This window comes from Notolepis coatsorum (genome assembly GCF_963971535.1).
Source record: "Notolepis coatsorum genome assembly, chromosome: 2".
Taxonomy (NCBI): domain Eukaryota; kingdom Metazoa; phylum Chordata; class Actinopteri; order Aulopiformes; family Paralepididae; genus Notolepis; species Notolepis coatsorum.
The window spans coordinates 39,322,164-39,338,398 of NC_140166.1; the positions used below are offsets into that span (position 1 = coordinate 39,322,164).

At 42.0% G+C, this 16,235-nt stretch overlaps 2 protein-coding genes across 2 annotated transcripts in view; both read right to left on the reverse strand.

Moving 5' to 3' along the window:
* Positions 1-650: 650 nt before the first annotated feature.
* On the reverse strand, positions 651-13,956 carry tor2a (torsin family 2, member A). Its single transcript, XM_084307597.1, has 5 exons — positions 13,781-13,956; positions 13,041-13,306; positions 11,554-11,729; positions 10,640-10,767; positions 651-3,405 (listed from the first exon to the last, which is right to left on the reverse strand). The coding sequence occupies exons 1-5, from the start codon at positions 13,899-13,901 to the stop codon at positions 3,161-3,163; spliced, it is 936 nt and encodes a 311-aa protein (XP_084163723.1). The 5' UTR covers positions 13,902-13,956; the 3' UTR covers positions 651-3,160.
* Positions 13,957-14,357: 401 nt separating this feature from the next.
* The window catches only part of sh2d3cb (SH2 domain containing 3Cb), a 69,186-nt gene continuing 67,308 nt past the window's right edge, over positions 14,358-16,235 (reverse strand). Inside the window, exon 11 of the mRNA XM_084337956.1 lies at positions 14,358-15,855. Within this exon, the coding sequence (XP_084194082.1) occupies positions 15,686-15,855 (170 nt within the window). The 3' untranslated portion in view covers positions 14,358-15,685. The remainder of the gene's footprint in view (positions 15,856-16,235) is intronic.

Below are 16,235 nucleotides of genomic sequence, written 5' to 3' on the forward strand. Positions count from 1 at the left end.
GCCACAAAAGGAGCATGATTGGTCCGGATGAGGACACTGTGTTGTTGTACTAATTACAACTCAATGAAATTATGAAAAAAATTGCAATAGGGACTGGTATATTTTCATCTTCATCATTTCATTGAGCTGTAATTAACACAACACAAGGAATCTGTGTCTATCCATGACATCACTGGAGGACATATTCAAATGTTTACAGTTTTGGGATGCCTGAATACTTTCCACAACAAATTCTTGTTTCCGCGTCTCTGATTGGCCACACGCGTTTCTGGTCATGTGACATGTGCGCCAATCGTGGGACCGCACGTTTTTGGATGGTAACCTTAACCAACTGCGAAAGAGTCGCCTAAGCTTAACCAGTGATAAACTAGGCGTTAGGTAGTTTGCAGGCTGTTAGACCCGGAAATAGGTGCAGAACTTGCCGTCCCACGATTGGCGCACATGTCACATGACCAGAAACGCGCATGGCCAGAGCGCAAATCTCGAACGCGGAAACACGAATTTGTTGTGGAAAGCATAGACGCTTTTGGGATATGTGCAAAATAATTCTGCAGTTTTTTTTTGGTGAAGTGCTCCATTAAAGAGATAAGATACTATTGTAAAAGTAATTCAAACAGTGATAAAACAACCAAAATACAGTTCAGTTTGTATTGCAGATTTATTTGAAGTTGTACCACAGTGGGAAATGAAATAAGGACCAGGGTTGAGCTAGAAGACCTACAGTGGACCATGTTTTTTTGGTTAAGTTTGTTTGAAGAACATTTTTAAAGAAAACACAAATGCACGTGTTCATTAAGATATAAATAATTCCCAGTTCATGGTAAATCACAAAGGCTTCTTAGAAAAGGGTGAACTATCCCTTTAATATCACTAATAATACCCACCATAAACATTACCAGCATCCCACCCATGCATCCGAGAGGCAATTGGCCAAAACATACTGTATGGAAAACCTTATCAACCTGACCGGTCTGAAAACAGTACGTTGCAATGGCCGACTTAGAAACCATGTAAATGTAAATATAATACTAAGCTTGATTAAAAATCTAAAAAACATCCAACGGAAAACTGACTTAGTATCAGTATTCATCTGTACAGCCAAAATATTGCCAATGTCATGGTTCAAGACATACTATAGCTTATATGTTTCTCTTGGCTCCAAGTTGTCGCTAATACCGAAATATGTGTGGAAGAATAACATCCAATGAGGATATCTGACAAATAAATTACATTACAGACTATCCATTGTATGGCAGTAGTGATAAAACCACATCAATATATACAATAAAAAAAAATACATTGCGTTATGCAACCTATTATGGTCTTCCCCTTTACTGTCTTAAAAAGTATGTAGTGCTGTCAAACAGCGACCTCTAAACAAAAGAGACCCTCTTCATACTGCACTTTGTTTAAACTTTCTTTTTGGACTGATGTGTGGATTGGAGTTGAGTGGTGATGGGGGAGGGGGGTTGCTAATGGAAATCCACACTCAACTTCAACCCACATTGACCAAAACAAAAGATTTAAACAAAGCACAATGCTAAGCGGGGCTCCGTTGCCTAGAGGTCACTGTTTGACCGCATTACAGATTCTACCTTTAAAGTCATTCAAACATCAATTGAACAATCGACTCATCATTCACTGAATGTAAATAGCTTTCTTTAGGTTTTCCTCGTTTTCTGACCTTCTGCCCACTGTCGCAACACAGCCATCCCATCGAAGAACAAAACTAAAACCATCATGTATACAGTATCAGGAGTCCCCCACCCGTTTGTTCGTCTGCTGGCCCCCCACAAAGTCCCTGTGGCCCCCGACATTTAAAACATACTGAAATTGTGGGTCTTTCATATTGTATTTTGAATGTACAATAATGTTCAAACACGTTTTGTAGCCACCTTTCGGGACAGCGGATTTGTGGAAAAAGGATTTTTAGATACAATCAGTTATGCAATTTTGCAGGTATTCCTACGTGTGCTTTATTTGTAGCGCATGGAGCTCTAGAATTATATTAAAAGAAATCGGATTATGAAAATGTATTTTCTGCGTCTAGAGATTTTGGCTATGCAAAGTCAACAAGAGTGTAAACCTAAAACTGTGTCTTGATATCCACCATAAAACACAAGACATCTCAGAATTATATAATACAATTTTGTAAAGTGCACTTTTTTATGTACATGGATAATATGTACAATAACTTACTTGCAATAACTCATAAAATAACGCAACAAAATCCAAATAAATTTGTCTTTTAAATAACTCATACATTAATAATAGTGTCATACATGTAAATGAAATGTAAAAAGCCTTTGCTGCCACCTAATGGTGAGAAAGGGTGATTTGCTTTTAACTAAGACTGCATTTATTCATTCAGTCAAGTAAAACATTCTTCTTGTGGGAGGTCTCCTCTTCCACATGCTTATTATTATACTTATTTTTTTTAAACAACACATTTGTTTGACAACAATTTTTTTTTTTTTTTTATATCAAATCTATTTGACAATCTTAAAATATGATTTTGGCTGGCCTGAGATATGTTACAGTATTGTTAGAGCTTTCCATAAAACTATTCCTACTACAGGAGGAGCAGAGAGTAAAGCATGGCTTGTTCCTCTCTGCAACCTCCACCTCATCTGTAAAAGACAAAAGAGGAACTTTATGTTTAGGAAACGGCTGTTTTTCATCTATACCCAGCTAACAGGGTGACAACGTCCACTGATGACGAAGAAAATACGACCTCCAAAATGGACAGTGGACGTACAGTACATAAAGAGAAGGTCACGTTGTGTCTGAGGTAGAGCATGGCAGGACCCTTGAGTTAACTGAACACAAAATATGGAATAGACCTTGGAAGCTTCAGGGAGTCCACTCTCCTGTTCCAGCTGAACCAGGCCCTGCTCCGGAGGACACCTCAACACAGATGTGCAGTCGGTCAACATCCATCCCTTCATTGTCGCCATGCAGAATGCATTCCATCGTCTGGACACACAAACCATGGAACCTGCTGCCTGGAGCCCTGGTGCCTTTGGGCCAATGGAAACCTTTAAAAAGAGAAACTCTGCAAAGCATAATCCAGCATGCCCACTTCTAAGATTCTCTTTTACCAGCTCAGTTCTGGTGGATTTCCTTTTCATCCTATTAGGTCTTTGAACAAGTTTCCATCTCATAGAAAGAAGTTGACTTTAGCTGAGACGGCCTTGCAGCCAGTGGTGGAGAAGTACTGTCCCTCCTCCGGCGTGTAGTGCATGTCGCCCCCTACTGCGTCCACCACGTCACTGCGCCAACACCAGCCCCTCTGGCACAGCTCTCTGTGGGCACAGCGCTCCACGTGATGCCGGCTGAGGGGCAGGAAGGGCACATAGTTGACCATCAGCTTCTCCTGGATGATGTTGGAGTGGTAGAAGCCACCTGAGGAGGAGGAGGAGGGGGTAACGTTTACAGAAAGTAACTAAAGTACAAAGTACTCATGTTGTTCATGTAAAGGCGATCACAGTCTAGATTTTCTTTTCTTTTTTTTCTGTTCTGGCAACATATTTGGGCTAAATATGCCTCGTTTTATAAACGTGTATACAGAAACAATTCCGTTGCTTTTGTTGATAATATTTAATTAATTTCATTGATAAGATAGTGCTGTAATTTCATTTTCTAATAAATATGCATGATCAAGTTCAACAACGTGTGCTTTTATTTAGATATTCCTTAGTTGAAATTACACGATATATTAACACATTGAGTGCCACGGACGCGTTTTGTCGTTAGTTCATGCCGACCTTTGAGTGCCCCCGACGCTATATAGCGCTTGTTTGTCTTATTTTTTATTTATTGGCGATTTGAATTCATATTTCATCAATCGAGCCTCGGGTTAGTGCTGCAGAGTCTCTCTGAGCTCAATTGGGAAGATAGGGGTGGGAATCACCAGTTTCATCACGATACGATACGATATCGATTCTTTGGACAACGATACGATAATATCCGATATCACACAGTCTGCCACGATACGATTCGATTCAGGTGCCTGCAATCGATATGAGACGATATTATATGCCCATTTAACACAATCAGTAACATTTAAATCAACAAAAAAAAGGCAATGGAAATATCATTTGACATTTTTATTTTTGAGCTCTTCCAGACATTTAAATGAAAAACAATCTATTGTTTTTAACACTTTGGTTGCCAGGCTTATATTCTTAATAAACCATCCCACGCCAACTCTATTTGTCTATGGAGAAGTTCCCCTTCTTTGCAGGGCTATAACTTTTTAAATTGTATTGCTAAATTGACATTACTATGGCCCATTCAACATCAAGTATCTATTGTTCAGGGTGTAGCAACGTTATACTTTTTCATTCACATATTCATACTAAAATACGGTCTAAAGTATAAGTATGTTTTTATCGTTTTCTGCAGCTTTCTCCAGAACGTGATTTATAGCCCCAAATGCATTATATTGATGATTGTATACAGTTTGATAGCAATCGGCGCGAGATAAAAAATTTCAAATGGACGTGCTTCTAGAAGTTACTACTTATCATCTGATGTCGACCGGATGGGGGGGGGGGTCGTTTATAATTCCGTGGCCAACGTTAGATGATTCATCTAGTGTGGGTGATATGATCATCAGAGCAGTTTATATCGAACACGTTAAAAAATAACGCTGAATCTTACCCCAGTCTCCTCGGGCCGTTGGGCGATGAGCGTGGAGCAGAAATAGTCCTATTATGGGATGTAGAAATATGCGATCCATCTCCAGGTTGTATAATAGTATAATATACATCCAAATCATGTTGTTTATCGAGTTATTGGTAACGGATTGCTATCCATTGCGTCTAGCTCGAGTCCTGGGACTATTAGCGAGTGATCGGACCGAATTGGAATGAGCACCAGTTTCCGTTTCCGGTTTCCGGTTTGGGCGATCCGCCGATCGGCCACCAGATGGCGCTCTTGAACCGTTGGAGAGTTGAGAGGGAATCAACAGTAGATCTCAAGTCTCCGGGGGAGAAATATGATTGCGATCACATATTTTTGAAATATTGATATCAAAGATGTGGTACGGCGTTTTTGGCAGAATGAGCATGGCGAGGAATGACGTGGTAAGGCGTTTTTGGCGACCATAGTGTTAATACAAATAGACCTCCTGTTCACTGTTTTTGGTTCGTTTTTTCAATATTAATATTCTATTCACTGTCACAGAGCTGTATTTTGGCTGGAAAAGGCATATTGGGAGTCCGAAGGTGCAGTACCGGCCAGATCCTGTTAGTGGGGCTATCCCGAGAATGCACCCTCCTTCCCAGTCCCCACTTCTCTCTGCCTATGGCTCTGGGTTAGCTTGTTAGCTTACGCTAACGGAACGTTATCTTCGATCTTTAACGCGACGTGGGCATAATGGAGTGGCGAGGATTGCAAAGCAGGTTAGATGCATTGGACCCGTTGCGTAATAAAACAACAGGGACATGTTTTGGGTCACAGAATAGGCACACTAGTCTTGCTCTAGTGACGCTCTAGACGCTACTGCTGTGTGCTGTTGATCCGAGCCGAGCGGATACGACACATGGGATTTTCAAAATAAGAGTATCGCAATATGAATCGATCTTTTTACGTTGCATCGATCCTATTTGATTATTGATAATAGATCGATATATCGATCTAGATCGATGTATCGTCCCACCCCTAGAAGATACCGCCCCCTATCGTCTCTCCCTGTGTAACTGCACCCCATTACTTTACACTGATGCAGGGGGGGTGGCCAGTATGCTCATTTTACTTTTCCGTCAAGCCAACTGAAGGATCGATTGTGCTCGCCGGCCCGGAAAACGCGTGGATTATGTATTTACAGGACCCAACACTGTAATCAATAAGCGTGATCGATATTTGGAATGGCGATCAGGAATTGGAATAATCTTTTTGGATAACATCTGATCTCAGGTAAGGAATTTACTTTACCAGTCTTAGGATAATCAGAGCTGTTTTGACCTATATATCAGCGTTTGCCCTATGCTGTGTGTGTGTACACGGCTGTGATCGCTGATGAGGAAATGAGAGAATAGATTTTTCAGTCCGCCTCTATAGCGTGCATAAGTACACATATACTATCGATAATCTAGCGTTTATTTGAAAACTATTCATAAATAGGCCGAAAAATTACAACGTTTTTGTGTATGCTAGAATATTCCAGTAAATGCCATTGTGGGAGAATTGTTCCCAGGTAGGCTTGAACAAACATGGGTTTAATACCAAAGCAGGTTCAGGAGAATCAAGGAGTTACAGCAAGATGACTCAGAGAGTACACTGGCCGAGTGTCCCCCAACTGAGCTCTCGATTAACCATTGTGGTCACATTATATACAGTCTATACAGGAGGGGCAAAAGGTGTGTCCATTGTCAGTGGTCGAACTGGAAAGGTGGGTGATTGGTCTGGTCCATGGGGGGGTTTCGGGTCCATGGAGGGGGGGTGGTGATGTGTTTTGGGGTGGTTTGTCTGGAATGGTGAGTTAGTGTGGTTCGCTCTGCTCTGAGGGGGGGGCTTGGGGTGGTTGGACAGGAGAGGTGAGGGTGTGTGGGGTCTTTGGATACAATGGAGGGTGGGGGCTTGAGGTGGTGGTAGGGGGGTGGGGTTGAAGGTTAGGGCCCTTTCTCACTTACGTTTGGGGATCGAATCACTGCTCCCGGGAACGGGGGGGGAGTGTTCTCACTCACCCCTTTTGGGATGCGAAACGGCGCTGATTCGTTTGACCCCCCGCTGAACGGGACCAGTTGGATTAGGTGGTCTCGGAATCGGGCTGTGCGGGTGCGGGGGGCGTGACACACACAACGTCGTTACTGTCATGCTTGCTTGAATTTTGGGCAGATAACACCAGACAGCAACATGAAGCCACGTTACAAACGCACAGCACTTCCCTGGCTCGCATTAGGCCTGGCAATTTTTGTTTGCCATGCTATTTTCTATACATTAGTTTCTTGTTTGAATGCATTTATTTCTATTAGACCAGTGGTGCCCAACCAGTCGGCCGTGGTCGACCAGTAGATCAATGACATGTAATATAATTGCCACGAACGATGGGATAATGTTAGCTGCTGGACAGGCTAAGCTAACTAGCTCCGTGTCCCAAATAGCTGCAGCTACCATGTGTTGTTGTCAAGTTATTGTTATAAGGACCCCAGTCCAAGCTACAACAGTCTGCATTCCCTTAACAATTGTTTGTATTGAGCCGTATTGTATTGTACCCATTATGCAATATGTTAAATAAAGTTTACATCCATTAATTCTGCTAGCATTAACGATTGGTTGAGCACTGCCACTGGCTAACATGAGCTAGCGTTAGCTATCAGACCCTGTTAGCTCAAAGCTCCTCTTTCAACTTAACAAGCATTAAACAAAATGGCCCAGTCATCTATTCACCTTTGTTTAATACACACAGCGTTGTCTCTAATGTTATCTAACTACTGATAGCTCCCGATATCAGTTTGGTGCTGGCTAACTAGCGTGAGCTAACGTTAGCTTCTAGCCACAATGCTATACGGTTATAATGGCATATTCCATTGACGTTAGCATGCAGCTAACAATGTAGCTACCGATCTTTTTTTAGACTAAACTATCCGCTCTTGGTGGTCACTTGTGTTGATGTTAGTTTTGTTTAATCAACAAATGACAGACAGAACACACAGTGAATGTATCTGTTTTGTTTATTGCACTTTTATTAGACTTTGCTGAAAAAGAAGTGCTGCAATGGGTAAACAGGCAAAGATGGTGGCGCCCGGCACCGCCTTGTTGACTTTCTTTGCAGGAAACGTGACAGGAACGTGACATCATCGCCTACGGCAAGCGTAAACGCTCAAAAGGCAAACCGTAAACAGAACCCGGAACGAAACAAGACTGCAGTGTGTACGCAAACTAGAGGGGGGAGAGGGGAGTTCGCATCAGATCTCGAAACGGGCCAGAACGGAACGGAATAGAAACGAATAGGGTGAGTGAGAAAGGGCCCTTAGACAGGTTTAGACAGAACTTGGATATTGGGGGGCAATGCTGTCTGTCAGGGAGGGGTTAATTACAATTTGGGGTCGTGGGGGGGAATCCAGTTCTACCACACCGTTTATCACGGAATCTATATATTTTTCCTGAAAAACGAGGGCTTTTCAAAATGCTATAAAACTAAAATGAGCCGATTAAAAAACAATCCGTTTCGACAATGTTGACTGCAAACAAGTCATTGCATTCACAACGCTATCATTGAAGTGGGTCCTGGCATTTAACCATGTTTCCCATGTTAATGGCTGGCACTCAAACTGTTAAGTGTGGGGTCGCCAAAAAAAATACTAAATAAAATGGGGTTGTGGTATAAAAAAGTTTGAGAACCACTGGTCTAGAAATACAAGGGTGCAGAGACACTGTGTGGTCGGACAGTCCTTTGCCTTTCATACAAGTCCAGACATATCAGCTATTTGATCCACCAATCCCCTTTGATCAGTGCATAATGCCAAGCCATACTGTATGCAACTGCTAGGTACACGTGGACAGACATATTGAGCGGTGCATGGACATGCCTATGTGGGCGTATGCTGTATTACAGTATTGCATAATTCTAGTAAGCGCGGACCCCAGTCTGTGTATAGTACGTCTGGGCTATGATTGAGCCTCAACCCTTTCACTACCACACCACTGAAGTGAAAGGGTTAACCTTCTGTAGTGTGGTAGTGAAATGGTTAACCTTCTGTAGTGTGGTAGTGAAATAGTTAACCCTTTGTCGTGTGGCAGTGAAAGGGTTAACCTTCTGTATTGTCGCAGTTAAAGGGTTAACCCTTTGGTAGTGTGATAGTGAAAGGGTTAAGGCTGTTAGTAACCCTGTGGTGATCCAGTATGATATGATTCCAGTTGAACAATGTACAGTATATCCTGAAAAAGACATCTGGTGGCAAGAAATTGTGTTCATATATTGGTTATGAATGCAGGATGTGAGATTTTTTGCATTAAAGACCCACCCAGTGATTGTAGTATGGCACCTCATATAGGGCCTATAGCATTACCCCACTACTGACTTTGTTTACTGGGGCTGACCCCTCACATACCATTATTCAACTAACCGTCAGTTTGGTCTTCGCTGACCAAGACCTTATTAGTCAATTAGTTGATTTTTTACGTTTATTCCTCCATACAGAGTTATTTCCTGAAAAATAATAAGCATGTCTCTTGGTAAACACAAGGTTTAAAAGAGGTGGGTTTGCATTATTGCACATGGGAAGTAAATTATTTTTTACAGATTTGTCGATTAACTATTAGAGACGACTGAGAAATCCTTTAGTCAAGGACAGCCCTATTGTTTACCTGGTAATTCTTTCAATATAAATACTGTAAATTTGATATCTGCTAAAGTTAATCACATCTACTGTAAATGTATGTTTATTGCATTGAAATGCAATGGTATTGTAAAGAGTGACATTAAAACAAAACACTTTTTTTTAGTTAATGTTTGCTTTTTTGACACCACAATAAATCTTAATTTCATCATGATATGATCCCAGTGACAGACGATTAAGGATAAGATTGACTTATTGCAGAAGGCTGACAGGACAGCAGGAATGAATGCTGCCATAATATGATCAGTTGTGTCTGTCTTTCTACATATTTGTGACTGTCCATTTGTTGGACAGGGCTGATATCCATTTGTTGGACAGGGCTGATATCCATTTGTTGGACAGGGCTGATATCCATTTGTTGGACAGGGCTGATATCGCATCCATTTATGCTAGACTTGTATCCGTTTTGACCAACAGAAAGTTCAGACATTAGATTAGATTTTAAATGACTTAGCCACCTTTAATAAAGGCCTTTTAACCATCTTCCCTCTGGATTTTACATCTTTTTGAGTGCCTGGATCGACACTGTTCTCAGAAAGTTCAGACAGTTTAACTATTTGGAACTGACGGATACATATAACCGTCTGTTTAACCAATAGCAATGAAGATTTGTCCCTCTAGTTTGCTTAGCAGAGCCATAGCTAACCCTGATCATTAGAGATGACCTACCATTACATTAGTGGTGCTGTTGTTTCTGCATACACATAATGGATCAAACCCCACCCTCTTTTCTTGATCCTCCAATTACAACTGTTGCTTCCCTCGGACAAACTTTTTCAGAGGGAAGCAATAGTTATGATTGGAGGGTCAAGAAAAGAGGGCAGGGCTGGAGATCGGTCAATTATGAGATTTGGCTTCAATTTAAAAGCTCTTTTCGATAATATCTATTAGGGGTGTAACGGTACACAAAAACCACGGTTCGGTACGTACCTCAGTTTTGAAGTTACGGTTCGGTACGGGTTTTCAGTACAGTGGGGGAAAGTTTGGCTTTCCATGTTCCACTCAGGGGTGATGTAGTGTGCAGTAACTGATTGTACTTGTATGGCTGTCAACGAATATTCTATATTGAAATTAATAATCGAGTTTTGAATTCAATTCTGCAAGAAAAAAAAAGGTTCTGCACGTGCATTCGTTAGTGGTTAACGTACCGTTGTACTTGTTTGGTAAACAGCCGTACTGAACCTTAGGTCCAGTACTGAAACGGTTCGGTACGGATATGTGTACCTTTACACCCCTACTATCTATCGATACTCTCTCTCTTTGTGATGGGGCAAATCTGGTTGCTTCCTTACTTGTGTTGCTGTTGTAGACGGCCTGTGAGATGGCCCCCTGGAGGTCGGACAGCTTGATCTCCTCTCTCTCCCGGCCGGCCTGACGGTACTCCAGAGCCAGTTTGTTAATCTCCTCCTCCCCTGTCGTACTGGAGGCACAATACACAGATTCTGGACTTTTGAGTAAACTAGAGACCTATAAAAACCGGAGCCATCACAACCTCTTTCCTTCAGTTATTTTTGGACACCAGCTCCATATTATAGTCACGCTGGGAAATCTGTTATAAACTATGCTGATAATGGCTGCAGTGAGGGGACATCACTGTGTGTGAAGCACTGATACCACTTCTCCACTGCCGATACCGACTCAGAGCGCTAAACTTTCAGTTTCGGCCGATACAGAGTGCAGATCCGATCCACTGCTTTGTAACCATAGACTTAGACCATCAGTTTGGGGTCACTGGATAAAAATGAGCAGGATATAATCCATTTTCTCCACCAGAGACCTAACAAGCTTCTATGTGTCAAATAGTCTGCAAATAAAGTCATTTTGCTTTGTCTGGTATGTTACAGATGGTTCTTGGTATTGGATTTTTGTGAAATTCTCAATACCGTATTGACGGTACATCCCCATTGTGTGTCTGTGTAAATGGTAAATGGCTGCATTTATATAGCGCTTTTATCCAAAGCGCTTTACAAATTTTGTTCCTCACATTTTACACATTCACACACCGACGGCGGAGGCAACCATGCAAGGTGCCAATTTTCTCATCGGGAGCAATTAGGGGTTAAGTGTCTTGCTCAAGGAGACTTCGACACACTGCCTGGGAGGAGCGGGAATCGAACCGGGAACCTCCAGATTGCCAGACGACTGCTCTACCTCCCGAGCCACTGTCGCCCCCCCGGTTAGACAATGTGTGTGTGTGTGTGTGTACCTGATGAAGACATAGATGGCCTTGCGGTAGTTGGTGCCGTACATGACGTGGGAGGCGCCCAGGAAGGGCTCCAGGATATCTATGATTCCCGGCGACAGCTTCTCCATCTCGTCGAAGATGAACATAGAGCGGCCACATGCAGTGAGGTTCCCCTCCACCCACCGCTTCAGATCCGCCTGGCGACCGGAGAATAGAAAATAGTTATGTTGTGCCACAGCAATGGGCTACACTGAAGCTGGTGTCTGTGAGAAGGCAGAGCATTTAATTGTGTGCGTGTGTTAACCCTTTCACTACCACACTACAGAAGGTTAACCTTTCACTACCTACCACACTACAACCGTCTGCAGTGTGGTAGTGAAAGGGTTAACCTTCTGTAGTGCGGTTGTGAAAGGGTTAACCCTTTGTCGTGTGGCAGTGAAAGGGTTAACCTTCTGTATTGTCGCAGTGAAAGGGTTAACCATTTGGTAGTGTGGTAGTGAAAGGGTTAATGACAAATAACTAGTCACTGTCCTTCAGTATGACCCAATGGGCAGTGTTCAGAATTGCCAATTCCCCATGCGTTAAGAACTCCACCGCAGAGACTCTGGGTTTTAATCCAGCTGTCAGCGGTACCCCCGGCATGGTCAGTTGTCCCTACTAACATAATTGGCAGTGTTCATGGGTGGGAAGCCGGTGGGGTACGAGTCCTGCAAACGACAACTCCTACTGGTCGGTCGGGGCGCCTGTTCAGCAGGGAGGGGATCTGGGGGAAATAGCGTGCCGTGAACCTCTGCACAGGTCCCCCCAGTGAAATTCCTCGCTGTCAGGTGAAAAGAAGCATCTGGCAACTCCACATGTATCGGAGGAAGCATGCGATAGTCTACACACTCTCCCCAGACAGGGAATTGGCATAACAACTAAATTGGGGATGGGAGAAAATTATAGAAAGAAAATGTGCTCACATTATGTCAAATGATGTTAAGTGTAGAGAGTCCACTCCAAACAGCTCATTGGGTTGTTTTGAATGACCGTGGTCAGTGTGTGCATGTGTGTGTGAGAGTATCTTTTGTTTGCAATACAATATGTGGCACAGCAGGCTTTGCACAATGCCACTTTCACCTCAGGACTTTTATGAATGTTCTGTATCTTTCTAAGCTTAACTCACACTACGTCATACTCAGTGTAACTACCTGTGTAACTATGGAGAGAGTGGCGTCTGTTGTTTGAAATGTTGCCCATGTGTACTGTACATTATGTCATAGTACCATGTGTGTCTGTCATACTGTGAAACTTGTTGTCTTTGCACCATTGTCACTACTACAAATACCTGTCCAGACCAGGGTAACACTACAACCTGGCAATTTCTGATTCAAGTTCTTTATTTGTCAAATACACAACAATACAGGGGCATTGCATGTAATGAAATGTTTGTGTTTGAGCTTCAATAGATATGAGCCGATGCAATGAACAGTGTGCTGCGTTAGAACGAAGACATAATGGATGCCTACCCTGTACTCCTCCACATGGTCAGGCATGGGGAAGTGTAGAGTGGGCACAAACTGATGGACATAGCTGCTGCTCATAGCTGTGTTATACAGGTGCCAGCCCAACATGGTGCTGACCAGGGTCTTGCCTGTCCCGGACGAGCCATGGAAGGACAGCACCAGGGGTCGATCAGGACTCTCCTGGTCCAGGAAATATTCCACCTGCTCGGACACTATGTCCTGGGCCAGATGCTGTCCGTATATATTCTTGTAGAGGTCCCATTCTAAGTCTGCTCGACAAAAAATGGAAGAAAGTAACATCATTCAATGTGTCAGGTCATAAGGAACCGAGGACATCACTGTCTCAGTAACCTGGAAGGGTGTATAAAGCCAGTTCGTATGTAACGTTAGCCAAGTTATTGGCTGCATAAAATCAATAATAATCAACATTACGTTGTATTGGTAAGATTAACCAGCTAACGCGATAATATCAACATGTCTGTGGGAAAGCAATGTTTGCAACTGTCGTCTTAACGACATTGTTTGCATTAATATGCAAGTGAAATGACGAAAAAAAGCCATAACGACGTCCTTATTTGAATTACTAAGATAACGTTAAATACATGACATTCGACATACGTGTGTACGTTAGCCACAGTTGGTTACAGTTAACCGAACAGTTAGTTACCGAACTAGGGTTAAGTTAACGTTAGCTTAGCTAAACACAGGAAGTATCTAACGTTAACAGCTTGTGTGGATCTTACCTCTCATCTTCGGGTTAAAATCGCAGGCACAACTGTCAGACATAGTGCAATAAAGTTCTTTAAAAACGCACTGTGCCGGATTAAAAATTAATACAAGCAGCACAGCCAAGATAGCCAACATTTTGGCTATCTGGTGGAAGTATTAGCAGTAGATACAAACTTGGTTGACCAGGTACTGGTGACGTCCGGTCAGTTTGTAGTTTTTCTCTCCTAACAACCAGAGCCGTATAGATATCTATGCTGTTAACAACCAAGCTCGAAGTGTCAAATAAACAACGTTTCCCACAGTGCATCTGGTGAGGAAACAAGGCGTGGTCTGATTGCAAAAGACACGTTGGAGGATCACAGTCCAGGCAGATAATGATGAATGAATGAAAACTTTTTTTTAACAGATTACAGAATGGGTACAATACAGTACGGCTCAATACACACAATTGTTAAGGGGATGCAGACCAGAGAAAGACGTTTGTCTTGTTTACATCAGGGTCCCCCATTTCCAATTCATAGTGATAATAATAAATAAATATCTGAAATAAATACGTAGACTCGGTTCAATTTATGTATATATTATGTTTTTTTTATTACAGAAATGTCAAAACATACAGCTACACGAATAAAACGAATTTGTCTACAGGGGATCATATATTTTTAGACAATATAATATGATCGATTATATAACATTTGATATAGCCTTTATTATAACAGCAAATTAATTCATGCTATGAAGGATAGTCTTTACAAATTAATATTTCATTTAATAGAGTACCTTTGAAGCCAACACAAGTGCATCAGGTTTTTAAATGCTTGGTTACAACGGGTCGTAAGGGCTTTACAAATTACATTGGTTTGACATTGAGTTAGACATGTTAACTCTTTGCATTGTTATTACACACATTATAATGTGTACACAACTAACACCATACTATAGGTTAATATAACTTCTTAGTATTTGTATGCCAACCTATATCACACCAATAACCTGGTCTCTGGTATGTTACTCTGATATGATACTCAATGTCACTCAAAGCCCTCCCATGACCCGGTTACTGAAAATAATTAACAGACCTTGCTGTGAGCAGTTTCCTGTAGGCATTTTTTTTTACTGAACTACACTCCCCATAATAATGAATCGGGGTATACTTCTGTAGAAAATAGTTCCTGCATGAAATTCTGAACTGCCCCTTTAACCATTTTGCCCAACATAATGGGTAGAACACAAACAATGGCGAAACAGTACTGATAAGCAATAGGATTTTTTTGGCAAACAATGCTATTGAAAATGAACTATATTAGGCTTGCATAGATTATATTTCACATTTAGTAACAAGGATGCTTTAACAACAGCCTCATGACAGGGAAGGCACAGCCTTCAGGCAAACTTTAAAACATGTATTTACATTAAGCAAAGACTCCCTCATACCTAAACAAGGCACCGCCTCATAGGCATTAAAAGCAAGGCAGACCATGACCTTTTGCAGTCCTCATGTGAATACAGGTAGTATTTGATGGAGCGAGGGGGTGGAGAAACCTTTGACTGGCCATGAGAAGATATGATTTACTCATTTAATACAGGTTTCATCCAAGTTTATGTGAAAGTGTGTGTGTGTGTGAACATTACACATTTGAAAGCAAAGCAGCCCCAGTATACAGAACATTAATAAGTACACTTCAAAACAGTGAAAATCCCCCTCTTCTGGCTTGTGGAGTACTTCTTCATTTGTGCCCTTTAACTTCAACAGTTCTGTCATACCTCGTACCATAGCATCTACTGACATCTATTCAATCACGTCAACACTTCATCTTGACCACTATAGTGTCTGACTGACAATAACCCTCTGGTTCCATGGTCCATATAGCTGCAGTCTAAAATCATTATACAGTGGGTTAAGAGGTAAGGGCTGAGGGTCAGCGTGGCGGGGTCTGTGGCTCCAGCTTGTTGGACAAGGCGGTCAACACCTGGTCAAACTTGGCGTAGCGCTGAACCTGGTTCTCCGCCGCCCCCCGACTCCCCCACAGCAGCCTCATTTGAAACTCTGTGCGGAAGAGCTCCAGAACCTCGGGCCGCTCCTGGAAACCTGCAGGACCACAGCAACACACACATTACAAGAACTAAAGTAGTAGTAGTAGTAGTAGTAGTAGTAGTTTGATTGATTGATTGATTGGATATTTTATTAACAGATTGCAGAATGGGTACAATACAGTACGGCTCAATACACACAATTGTTAAGGGGATGCAGACCAGAGAAAGTCTTTCGTCTTGTTTACATCAGGGTCCCCCATTTTCAGTTCATCATACATACATACATACATACATACATACATACATACATACATACATACATACATACATACATACATACATACATACATACATACATACATACATACATACATACATACATACATACATACATACATACATACATACATACATACATACATACATACATACATA